General features: G+C 38.2%; 1 protein-coding gene across 1 annotated transcript in view; it reads right to left on the minus strand.

The window, feature by feature from the left end:
• tnmd (tenomodulin) overlaps positions 1–12,765 on the minus strand; it is a 177,665-nt gene that overhangs the window by 33,631 nt on the left and 131,269 nt on the right. The window contains exon 5 of the mRNA XM_061976495.1: positions 3,342–3,492. Coding sequence (XP_061832479.1) covers positions 3,342–3,492 — 151 coding nt within the window. The remainder of the gene's footprint in view (positions 1–3,341; positions 3,493–12,765) is intronic.

Here is a 12,765-nt window from a genome sequence, read left to right on the forward strand (position 1 = left end):
AAACCGTAACGAGGATGGGGCTTTAATTAGAAGCCGGCGATAATTGGAGAGAGAATGCTGCTTCCAAAATCTGAAAACTCATTATATGTGATAACTTTTTTCTAAACTTTCATAACGATTTGGCGGAGAGTGAAAAGAAAGTGGTCGCTCATCAGGTAGATATTGCAGCACAACCAATGTCATTAGACTCCTTTCAAGGGGCCTATTATGCAAAACCAACTTTTCTTACCTATTGGAACCTGCTTTTGTGTATTTGGGATCTGCACAAGTGCTGATAATTGGAAATCAAACCATAGACGCATGTCGGCGATATTTATAAAACATGAGGCCCTTTTAGTTTAGTTTATAAAGGATCCCCATTAGTCTACACCGCAGTGGAGACTATTCTTCCTGGGGTCCAGGCAAAAAACATCACACAATCACAAAACAAAAGATTACAATGCAGTATAACATGATCAAATAGTAAAATGTTGTAATACAAAAATAGCAACAACAAAGAACCAAAAAAACCAAACAATAACTTCGAGTTTACATAATAATGTTCATACCAAGGATAAAAAGAGCAATATAAAAATATATATATTTTTGCAAAAAAAAAACAATACGTAAAATACCCATTAGTGTACCAAAGACAAACAATAAGTGATGAAAAAGTACCATCCATCCTTTTTCTACTGCTTGTCCCATAATCAATAAAATAGTCAATAATCAATAAAACCAAACATGACATTAGGTACAATCTAGAATAATCTCTTTCCGCAATACTTCTCCTCTTAGTCTATTCTTAAAACCCACTATGCTGGTGATTGATACCAGATATTGTGGAAGTCGATTCCAGTTAGAGATTGCCCTGTACATAACAGTCTTTTTCAAAACATCAGTTATGGGTTTAAGACCGGACCACAGGAAAATAAAGTTCCCCCTGTGTTTCTGCTAGAAACTACCCGGGTAGATTCAGTTTTTCGGGAACCTTTCGGAGTTCCTCCTAGCTAGGTGGGACTTTTCGAAGCTACCCGGAACCTTTCCGGAGGCGGGCTGTGTTGTCAAACACTGATTGGTTGAACACAGTTGGGGGGCCTTCCTAAAACATATTTTTCAAACACGCAACCGCTTTTGCGAAATATACGAGGACAACCTGTTTGTTTTTTATTTCCTGTGTATTTTTTTATCACAACAAACTTGACAACGTAGAGAAAAAAGAACGGAAGGAAATTTTGACTTGCAGGAACTTTTGTGGGGCGTCTTTGTACTGAAGAACGCTGATCAGTGGAACTATCTTGCAGTGTTTTTACTCAGCCGTAGCCTTTAAACTATATGCAGGTTATTGTTGTTTATTATTTTTACAAACTGCATTTCGAAGTTTTTCGAAGAAGTGGACTGACTCTTTTAAACGTATTCACGAAGGAGTATGAAGCGGACTCGAAACGGCGACTTCAGCTACTTACTACTCTGACTTTGTTGGATAAATGTGAAAAAAAGGAGCCAGTACACAAGAGGAACAAATTTAAATAACATCAAATATTAACTATTTACTTTATTACATGTTGTAAAAGTAGTCAGTGGCACTCCATTTGTGTAGCTATTAGCCTCAACCCCAGTGAACAAAATGCTCATGCTAACAAGGTAACGCTAAAGCCAATGTGTTCGTGTTGTTGGCGTGAGATAAACATTGACATTATTTAAGCACATCATAAATATATGTACCGTATTTTCTGTACCATAGGGCGCACTGCCGATGAATGGTCTATTTTTGAGCTTTTTTTCATATATAAGGCGCACTAAAGGAGTCTTTTTTTTTTCTTTTTTCTAAATGTAAAACACTTCCTTGTGGTCTACATAACATGTAATGGTGGTTCTTTGGTCAAAATGTTGCATAGATTATGTTTTACAGATCATTTTCAAGTCGCTTTCTGACAGTCGCTTCCTGATGCGCCGTTTTGTGGGCGGTCTTATTTACGTGGCTCACCTTTGACAGCGTCTTCTCCCCGTCATCTTTCTTGTAGCGGTGTAGCGTGCAAGGACGGGCGTGGAAGAAGTGTCAAAAGATGGAGCTAACTGTTTTAATGACAATCACACTTTACTTAAATCAATAACGGAGCAGCATCTCCTCATCCGGATACAACCACACTGGAAATGTGTGGTTGTGAAAAACCATCCGACCAAAACTCTCTAATAACTAAAGTTCCTTGGGTGAATAATGTAAACTCACTACACCGGTATGTTTTAGCGCTTTCATGGCGAGTTTACCGACAGATATAAGTAAGAACTTTACACTACTTTATATTAGAAATGGCAACAGCGGAGGATGAATGTCACATAACAAGAAGATAGAGGAAAAGAAAAAGCTTATCCACTACGGCGTTACCACGGACTACAAAGGCGGACTCGCGCAATTTTTCAGGATTTATGCAGATCCCAAATACAGATCAGCAGGTACCAGAAGGTAAGAAAAGTTGCTTTTGCATAATATTGCGAAACAAAATGCCAGATAATATGTCTTACCTTATACACACACCATAATAATCCTCCTATGTTGAAGCACAGTACAATCCATCAAGCGGTGCGGCTTCATAGCTTACCAAAGTCGTACTAAAATATTTTGATGGATTTTTGAGCGCCGTGTGTAATGTTCTATATTCTCAATGGAACATATAAAATGTTGGTGTTTACTTGAGTCATATTGCAGTCTACACGTATCTCTTATGTTTGACTGGTCACACTTATCATTACACCATGTACCAAATAAAATAGTTTCGAGGTGGGTAAGCTCAACCAAACTTATTCTTTACATTAGGCGCACCGGGTTATAAGGCACACTGTCGAGTTTTGAGAAAAAAAAAAAGATTTTAAGTGCGCCTTATAGTCCGGAAAATACGGTAGATTTTTTCAATGAAATTGTAAGTATAATTTGAAGTAAAAAACATTCAGTTCACAAAATTCAAATGCAAAAAATTAAGTTACATAAATTCAGTGTAAAAAAAAAAAGCATTTGTAATAAGAGGTTAATTTTTGTCTTTATTACAAAAGCTTTTTTTTTTAAACAAAATATGCAATATTTTCAACCCAAAACATTTCTAAGTGGAATATTTGATGTGAAGTAATGTGGAGCCTTGAATAGGTCAATAATTAATAACAACATTGATTTTGATTCATTATTTTTTGAGCAAAGACAGTTAAAAAACTGTTTTTTAAAATTAGTTTTCTGTAATGGTATATTTAGAATGAGCCGCGGGCCGGTAAAAAATGAGCTGTGGGCCGTAATTAGCCCCCAGGCCACACTTTGGCCCCCCTTGATTTAGACTGAGAACATCCGCCCCCTGTTTCCCTTCCTTGTGCCTTACCACTCAGGGGGGAGGGGTGGATCCAGTGGATGGGTAGCTCCTGGCAGAATTCCCAGATCTTGGACTGGAAGAGGAACTGTGGGTCATCAATGGGCTCCTCAGCTGGAACCCACACTTGGGAGTCCTCCACCTTGGTGTCCACTCCATCCACCTGCCGGAACGTACAAATATATACACGCAGTGAGCCAAATCACAGCTACAGGTTCATTAATACTGAGAAGCTGGCTGGTTTCCCATCATATTTCTGGATAAACAGAAAAAGGGGAAAACCAAGGTCGACTTAGAAGTTTAGTATCGTCCATAAGTCTCTTTATGAAGAATACCAGACAACATTTATTTGACTGTGCCTTATATACAAAAAAAGAGAAGTGACAATTTATCCTAAGTTTAGGACCACGATCTATTCGTGGTGGTGGTAGTTGGTCTGGAATGTGACATGGTCTAAGATGCATCATTGGCCGTTATATAGCAAACAAATGTTTCAAAGCCAAATTTACTTTTTGGTATAGTTTTGGTTTGTTTATGCCACAAGCTTGTGAGTGCTTATAAAATGGGGGTGGTAGGATGGTATGGGGTTGCACAACAGGACCTGCTGTTGGCTTAGAGGAGCAACAAGAATTGCTTATTATGTGAGAGTCTTCAAAAGTCTAATAATAACACTGGACAACGTCATAAGATTTGTCTCTGGCAGGGGTGTCCAAACTTTGTCATTTGGGGGCCGCATCAGGCTAAAAAATTTTTGGCTGAGGGCCGAAAGCTGAATGCATGTAAAGTATGTGTATATGTATGTATGTATGTATGTATGTATGTATGTGTGTGTGTGTATATATATATATATATATATATATATATATATATATGTATGTATGTATGTATGTATGTATGTATGTATGTATGTATATATATATGTGTGTATATATATGTATATATATATATATATATATATATATATATATATATATACACACACACACAGTACAGGCCAAAAGTTTGGACACACCTTCTCATTCAATGCGTTTTCTTTATTTTCATGACTATTTACATTGTAGATTGTCACTGAAGGCATCAAAACTATGAATGAACACATGTGGAGTTATGTACTTAACAAAAAAACGTGAAATAACAGAAAACATGTTTTGTATTCTAGTTTCTTCAAAATAGCCACCCTTTGCTTTGAATACTGCTTTGCACACTCTTGGCGTTCTCTCAATGAGCTTCAAGAGGTAGTCACCTGAAAGGGTTTTCACTTTACAGTTGTCATAGTTTTGATGCCTTCAGTGACAATCTACAATGTAAATAGTCATGAAAATAAAACACTTTCAAATGAGGTGTGTCCAAACATTTGGCCTGTACTGTATACGTGTGTGTGTGTGTGTGTATATATATATATATATATATATATATATATATATATATATATATATATATGTGTACGTATTATATTAGTATAGTTGATATATAATTAATATAATTGGATATTAAGAGTATGTGAAAGTTCGACCTCTACCTTGTTTACTTCCGTGAAAACCTTCTTAAAGTTTTGTAATCAATCAGAAATATCAAGCAGCTGAAATGCGCCAAACATGCATAAGTGTGGAGAGTGTTTTTGCATTTTGACACACCATGCTTTGTAATGGAGTTAAAGTAGCAGTCGAGTGGAAAAACAAGTTGACTTTATAAGCTTATTTGTGTCTCATTGTATCCATTAAACCATATCCAATTGTAATTTCAATCCGCAAAGTATGGGAAAACACAGTTTAAACATCACAAAATGACACAAATTCAGTCGGTCAGTTTAAATATTGCGGTCCGAACACCTTTGATAATTTCCGTAGATTCTACGTCAGTGTAGTAGCGCGCTTTTGCACTCTGACCATATTATCTGATCAGTCTTACTAATACATGTAATGTTGGTTCTTTGGTCAAAATGTTGCATAGATGATGTTTTACAGATCATCTTCAAGCTGCTTTCTGACAGTCGCTTCCGGATGCACCGTTTTGGGGGCGGTCTTATTTACGTGGGTCACCTTCGACAGCGTCTTCTCCCCGTCATCTTTCTTGTAGCGGTGTAGCGTGCAAGGACGGGAGTGGAAGAAGTGTCAAAAGATGGTGCTAGCTGTTTTATTGACATTCAGACTTTACTTAAGTCAATAACGGAGCAGCATCTCCTCTTCCGGAAACAACAACACCGGAAATGTGTCCCGTGAAAAACCGTCCAACCGGAACTCTCTAATAACTAAAGTTCCTTGGGTGAATAATGTAAACTCACTATACCGGTATGTTTTAGCGCTTTCATGGCGAGTTTACTGACAGATATAAGTAAGAACTTTACACTACTTTATATTAGAAATGGCAACAGCGAAGGATGAATGTCCCATAACAAGAAGGTAGAGAAAAAGAAGAAGCTTATCGACTACAGCGTCGGCACGGACTACAAAGGCAATTTTTCAGGATTTTTGCAGATCCCAAATACAGATCAGCAGGTACCAGAAGGTAAGAAAAGTTGCTTTTGCATAATATTGCGAAACAAAAGGCCAGATAATATGTCTTACCTTATACACACACACCATAATAATACTCGTATGTTTAGTGCGCCGACAATCCTTCAAGCGGTGCGGCTTCATAGCTTACCAAAGTCGTAGTAAAACATTTTGATAGATTTTTGAGCGCCGTGTGTAATGTTCTATATTTTCAATGGAACAATTAAAATGTTGGTATTGTTTACTTGAGACATATTGCCATCATAGTGGAGCATACTTTTATCTCTTATGTTTGACTGCCATCTACTGGTCACACTTATTACACCATGTACCAAATAAAATACCTTCGAGGTCGGTAAGCTCAACCAAACGTATTCCTTACATTAGTCGCACCAGGTTATAAGGTGCACTGTCGAGTTTTGAGAAGAAAAAAAAAAAGGATCTTAAGTGCGCCTTATAGTCCGGAAAATACGGTACTTGAAATACACTCCCTTTTTTTATTTCACCAGACACATTGGGTATATTTGCATCGGTATCGGATCGGTGTCGTGGATACCAGCCTGAATTCTACTCGTTATCGGATCGGAGAGAAAATCAGTTGCATCGCCCATCACAAGTGTAAAGCATCGTCTGGTTTCGGCCATCAACTCTTTGACTCCTGTTGCCGTGGCGCCCTCCCCCTCCCCCTCCCCATCCTCCTCCCACTCCCCCCTGCGGCACGCGCTCTCTATTACGCGTCATTGAAATTCACAGACAGCGATGATTTGACTTCCAAATGACTTTGGAAGTTATCTTCATTACGACGAGTGTGGCGGCAGCGGCGTTTAATGTGACAGACACGATAAAGCCTTGCATTCTCTTCCTCCTCCTCCTCCTCCTCCTTCGTCGTCGCTCCTCCACCCTCCGCCACGATGCATGGCCTGGCATCCAGGCGCTATCAGCGGGCCTAATTTGTTGCTACTGTAGTTCATGAGCTGTAAAGTAAACTATTATTGCTTAATGATAGCGGCTACATGTCAGCGTTGCGTAATAGAGACGTATGACTTTGATTCGGTGATCCTTTCTCCTTGCAGTCCACATATTTATTTTCTTGGTGTACATGTAAACAAACACAACTCACACATTTACAGCAACAGCCCCCCTCTTTGCAGTCCCTCGTTAATTAGCCCGCCCGAACAGAAGAACGGTTCACTTGACAAATGTTTGTACGAGGTGATTTTCTCTCAGCTTAAAGCTTAATTGCACATTAGCTAGACTTGCACTGGGATCCTCGGGGCTAGAGTCAGGAGAACAGGAATCATTTATATCGGGTCGCGCGCCTTTCTCCCCCTTCACTCCCCACGTTATTAAAAAAATTGCTCTGTTTGTAATCGAGCGGCAGGCTTGCGACTCGCTGTTGCAAACTAGCACGGAACTTGAAATGTACCCTTTTTTGTGTATTTGGGATCTGCATAAGTCCTGACAATGTGAAATCAAACCACAGAGGCATAGCGGAGATTTTTATAAAACAATCTAGTGTTGTCCCGATACCAATATTTTGGTACCGGTACTAAAATGTATTTCGATACTTTTCTAAATAAAGGAAACCACAAAAATAGCATTATTGGCTTTATTTTAGCAAAAAAATCTTAGGGTACATTAAACATATGTTTGTTATTGCAAGTTTTCCTTAAACAAAATAATGAACATACAAGACGACTTGTCCTTTATTAGTAAGTAAGCAAACAAAGGCTCCTAATTTAGATGCTGATATATGCAGTAACATATTGTGTCATTTATCTACCTATTATTTTGTCAACATTATTAAGGACAAGTGGTAGAAAATGAATGATTAATCTACTTGTTCATTTACTGTTAATATCTGCTTACATTCTCTTTTAACATGTTCTATCTACACTTCTGTTAAAATGTAATAATCACTTATTATTCTGCTGTTTGATACTTTACATTAGTTTTGGATGATACCATGAATTGATTAATGTGGACCCCGACTTAAACAAGTTGAAAAACTTATTCAGGTGTTACCATTTAGTGGTCAATTGTACGGAATATGTACTGTACTGTGTAAACTGTATTGTTTCTTATAATGTATTCTCTTCCTTTGCAATCTACTAATAAAAGTTTCAATAAATCAATCAAACCACAAATTTGGGTATCAATCCGATACCAAGTAGTTACAGGATCATACATTGGTCATATTCAAAGTCCTCATGTGTCCGGGGACATATTTCCTGGGTTCATGAACATAATACAAAAAACAAAAGATGTGATGCCAAAATTTTTTATGTAATCATAGTATCGACTAGATACGCTCCTGTACTTGGTATTATTACAGTGGATGTTAGGTGTAGATCCACCAATGGCGTTTGTTTACATTTTGACGCCGTTGAGCTACGATGTGTAGTAAAGCATGTTTAGCTATTCCTTGTCCTGCATGATACTTGTAAGAAACATACTTTATTTGTCGCCATGGAGACCAGGATTAGTGATTTAGAAGTAGCTAAAACACTGCCGACTGCGGATGGACTTAAGCCACCAGCTAGCTAGCTAGCCATGTCTTAAAGCACCTCTTCCTGAGAGCGTTTCAGTGTTATAACTTCACCTTTATCGTTAGTTTTTAAGCCAAAATGCGTCCGTTCTCCCTTTTCTGTCTACACTGCTTGCAAGTACTCCATGATTGTGCACTGCCAAACATGCTCCTCCGGGGTGACCGGTACTTTTTAGAGGCGGTATAGTACCGAATAGGATTCATTCGTAACCCTAAAACAATCTTGCCTTTCTTCCTCTAAACGAGCCGTTTGAAATGTTCCCCAATTGTGACATCAGCGGATTATCCATATATGGTAGAAATGTACCCAAAGAGCTTTGCGCAAACCCGCCATTGTAGTCAATTAGATCCGTCTCGTTCTCTATCTTCTTGCTGTGGGGCAGACTGGCTCGTACATGCACATGCATCCTCTGCTGTTGCCATTATTTCTAATATAAAGTAGCGTATAGCTCAAACTAATATCTGTCAGTAGTCTCGCTATGGAAGCGATAAAAACTGCAACATGGATGGCGGGTAGAAGACGCTGTCAAGTGGAGGCACGTAAATAAGACCGCCCACAAAACGGTGCATCCTGGAAGCAGCTTGAAGACACGTTGCCGATGAGCGAGTATATTCAGGTCTGTTTTCATACAAAAAGATTATAAGACGCATTAAAAGGAAACTGCACTTTTTGGGGAATTTCGCATATCGTTCACAATCATTATGACACGATTTTAAACGATGGATGTTATTTTTTTTAATGCATTCTAAATATTAAATAAATGCGATTTAAAAGACTGCTTACAATGGAGCCTATGGAAGCTGCGCAATCTTGCCTAGAAAGCCTTTAAAAACATCCAAACACCTCCATTGAGGTTTTACATACATTATGTAAGTACGTATATATGTAATGTAGTAACGGGCACATTTATAATAACATTCAATATTTATGTGTTTTGATAATTTTAAGCATAAATGGCACATTGATTTCAAAAACACATCACAACAGTTGCATTTTTTTTTCTTAATCACTGATTATTACTCACTGCAGACTTCATGAAAGCCAACAAACATAGTACAACATCACTTACTGTACAAGGTCTGCTGTCATTAGGATGCCGACTGCTAGGATGTTTGTATATTCCCATTTTGATAAATAATGTCTCATAATCCTCACAAAGAAACAGGGCCAAGCATCTTTTCGTGTCGTCCTCGCCAGTTTCGGGTCCTAAATGGCTGTCAAACTGTACAAACTTGTCGGAATACCTACTCAGACTTCTTCTGTCCAGGTGAGATGTATGATTTATGATCAAGAATAAACTTACATGGAGCAGGGATGCGAGGAAGCAGCAGACCACTCGATGTAAACATAAGGACACACCGTATTGATCACGTCGCCGCTATAAATAGTTTGTCTGCGTTAGCGCTTATAATAACAATATCACTAATACTTGGTTAATATTCAAGTCATGAAATGTAAATGTATTGTTGGTGCTTTTTGAATGGTTATTTATTACATAATGAAGAAATAGAGTAGCTCCCATTGGCTCTGCTGTAAGCAGACTTTTATTTACTTGTATTTAATATTTAGAATGCATACAAAAAAAAAATCCATCCGTCGTTATGTCTTTCATAAGGATTGTGAACGATAGGCAATGTAAAAGTGCAGTACCCCTTTAAATGGTCATATTATGATTTTTTTTCCCCCTGCATGTAAAACACTTCCTTGTGGTCTACATCAGGGGTGCCCAACCTTTTTTGCACCACAGACCGGTTTAATGTAGGCATTATTTTCAGGGACCCGCTTTCCACCTGTGCCAGATAAATACAGCAAGAATAAGTGCATGAAAAATACAAGTCACTATAAGGCTGAATTAGTGGGAGCCCTGGGCTTGCTTCTTTGCAATGAGGGGACTGTAGATGGAAATCAGCCTTTGGTTACAATCTGTCACATTTATAATTTATATGTTCCTTAGTGTACATTGTATCATGTCACAAAGTTATAACAAATGGCAACTTCCTATGAGGAGTTTTATTGTACAGCTATAAACAAGTTTATTGGTGTGTTTAGTGGGACAGGGGAAAGTTAAGTCGGAAAAAATGCAGTCGTTTATAAATTATTCAATGTTTCTCTGTTTCGGTGCATGGACCGGTGATTTGGGACCACTGGTCTACATAACATGTAATGGTGGTTCTTTGGTCAAAATGTTGCATAGATGATGTTTTACAGACTGTCTTCAAGTTGCTTTCTGACCGTCTTTTCAGGATGCGTCGTTTTGTGGACGGTCTTATTTACATGCCTCGTTTTCTCCCCGCCATCTTTGTTGTACCGGTAGTTTTTAGCAATTCCATATCGAACTACTGACAGATATAAGTTAGAACTGTACGCTACTTTATATTAGAAATGGCAACAGCGGAGGATGAATGCTGCACAACAAGAGGTTAGAGAGAAAGAAGGACTGACCAGGTGTGGACTACAATGGCGGATACACACACATTTTCGGGACTTATGCAAATCCCAAATACACATCAGCAGGTACCAATAGGTAAGAAAATTTGGTTGTGCATAATATTGGGAAACAAAATGCCAGATAATATGTCTGCCAATAGGTGCTATTTTGGGTCTTTATACACACACACACACACACACACACACACACACACACACACACACACATACACACACACACACACACACACACACACCATAATAATACAGATATATTAAAGCAGGGTATGTCTGACTATGGTAGCCGTAATGCTCCGACAATCCATCAATGGCTGCGGTTTCGTAGGTTACCAAAGTTGTACTAAAACATTTTGTCAGATTTTGGAGCGCCGTGTGTAATGTTCTATATTCTCAATGAAACATCAACGTTTTCTGCTTGCCGGTATTTGCTAGCGTCATTTATTGAACAGGCGTCATCCTGCAGTCCACACGTATCTCTTATGTGTGACTGCCATCTACTGGTCACCCTTATCATTACACTATGCACCAAATAAAATTGCTTTGAGGTGGGTAAGCACAGCCAGAATTAATATGTACATTAGGCGCACTGTCGACTTTTGAGAAAATGAAAGGATTTTGGGTTAGCTTTTGTGCTAATTCCAGCATACAGCTGTTTTTGCTGACACATTGATTAATATGTACTGTCTTAATTCAAATGAATAAATAGGTGCCTCTTTAGTCTGAAAAATACAGTAGTTCTAACTTAAATATGTCAGGAAACTAGCGATTGAAGCGCTAAAAACAACAACAAAGGTGACGGGGAGTCGAAGTGGAGGCACGTAAATAAGCCTTTTTGAGCAAAGAACCACCATTACATGTTATGTAGACCACAAGGAAGTCTTTTACATGTGGAAAAAAAACATAATACGACTTCTTTAGAATACGCCGTTCTGTAACATTTTCATCTCATAGTGCAGGGGTGTCCAAACATGTCCTAAAGAGGCCCGCATACGGAAAAATCAAGGGATCCTAGGAGGTCATTTTTATTTTTTGTAAAAAATACTTAAACCAACCTAATAAGTCCATTGCAGAGGATCTTGGTTTTTAGAGTGCTCCACTGCAGTGGACATCTGGCTTTTGCATAACCGAGCTCATTTTGCCTTTAACTTGTAACTTTGACAAATGACAACAAACATCCACTGCAGAAGACTTTGGTTCTCAGGAGGTTGAATAAAAACCTTTGGGCTACTGGAGTCAACATTTGAACCTTAAGTGTTTGTGCCCTCTTCCCCTTGTTTTGCAATTATATTTTCACAATGTGCTGGAGGCGAAGAAAAAAAGAGCTGCGGGCCACAAATGTCCCCAGGCCGCACTTCAGACACCCCTGCCGTAGTGAATTGACAGGATGTCACCATCATAAAACCGACATTAGTCGTGCAAGCCATGTTTTAAGTAACATTCCTAACTGTCATACAAGTGTAGAAAAACAAGTTAAATACTTTGCCCAAACTTTTTGAATTGGGGGCCGCATTCGGCTAAAAAAATTAGGTCGAGGGCTGAAAGCCAACTGCATGTAAAGTAAATATATACTGTGTATATATGTGTGTATATGTATATATATATATATATATATATATGTGTATATATATATATATATTTCCACATATTATATTAATATAAGGGATATATAACTAATATAATTGGATATTAAGAGTATGTGAAAGTTTGACTCCTACCTTGTTTACTTCTGTAACGACCTTCTTAAAGTTTTGTAATCAATCAGAAATATCAAGCAGCTAAAATGTGCCAAACATTTTTTCTCATCATGCTTTGTATTGGATTTTAAATGGGTGTAATTTTGAATGTTGGACGTTCACAAAGTTCAGTAAACACGTTGTGTTGTGTGTGTGACCATGTCTGTTGACATTTTTGTGTTGGTTGGATTTTTTATTTTTTTTTGCACCATCA

This window comes from Nerophis lumbriciformis, linkage group LG16 (assembly GCF_033978685.3).
Source record: "Nerophis lumbriciformis linkage group LG16, RoL_Nlum_v2.1, whole genome shotgun sequence".
NCBI lineage: Eukaryota > Metazoa > Chordata > Actinopteri > Syngnathiformes > Syngnathidae > Nerophis > Nerophis lumbriciformis.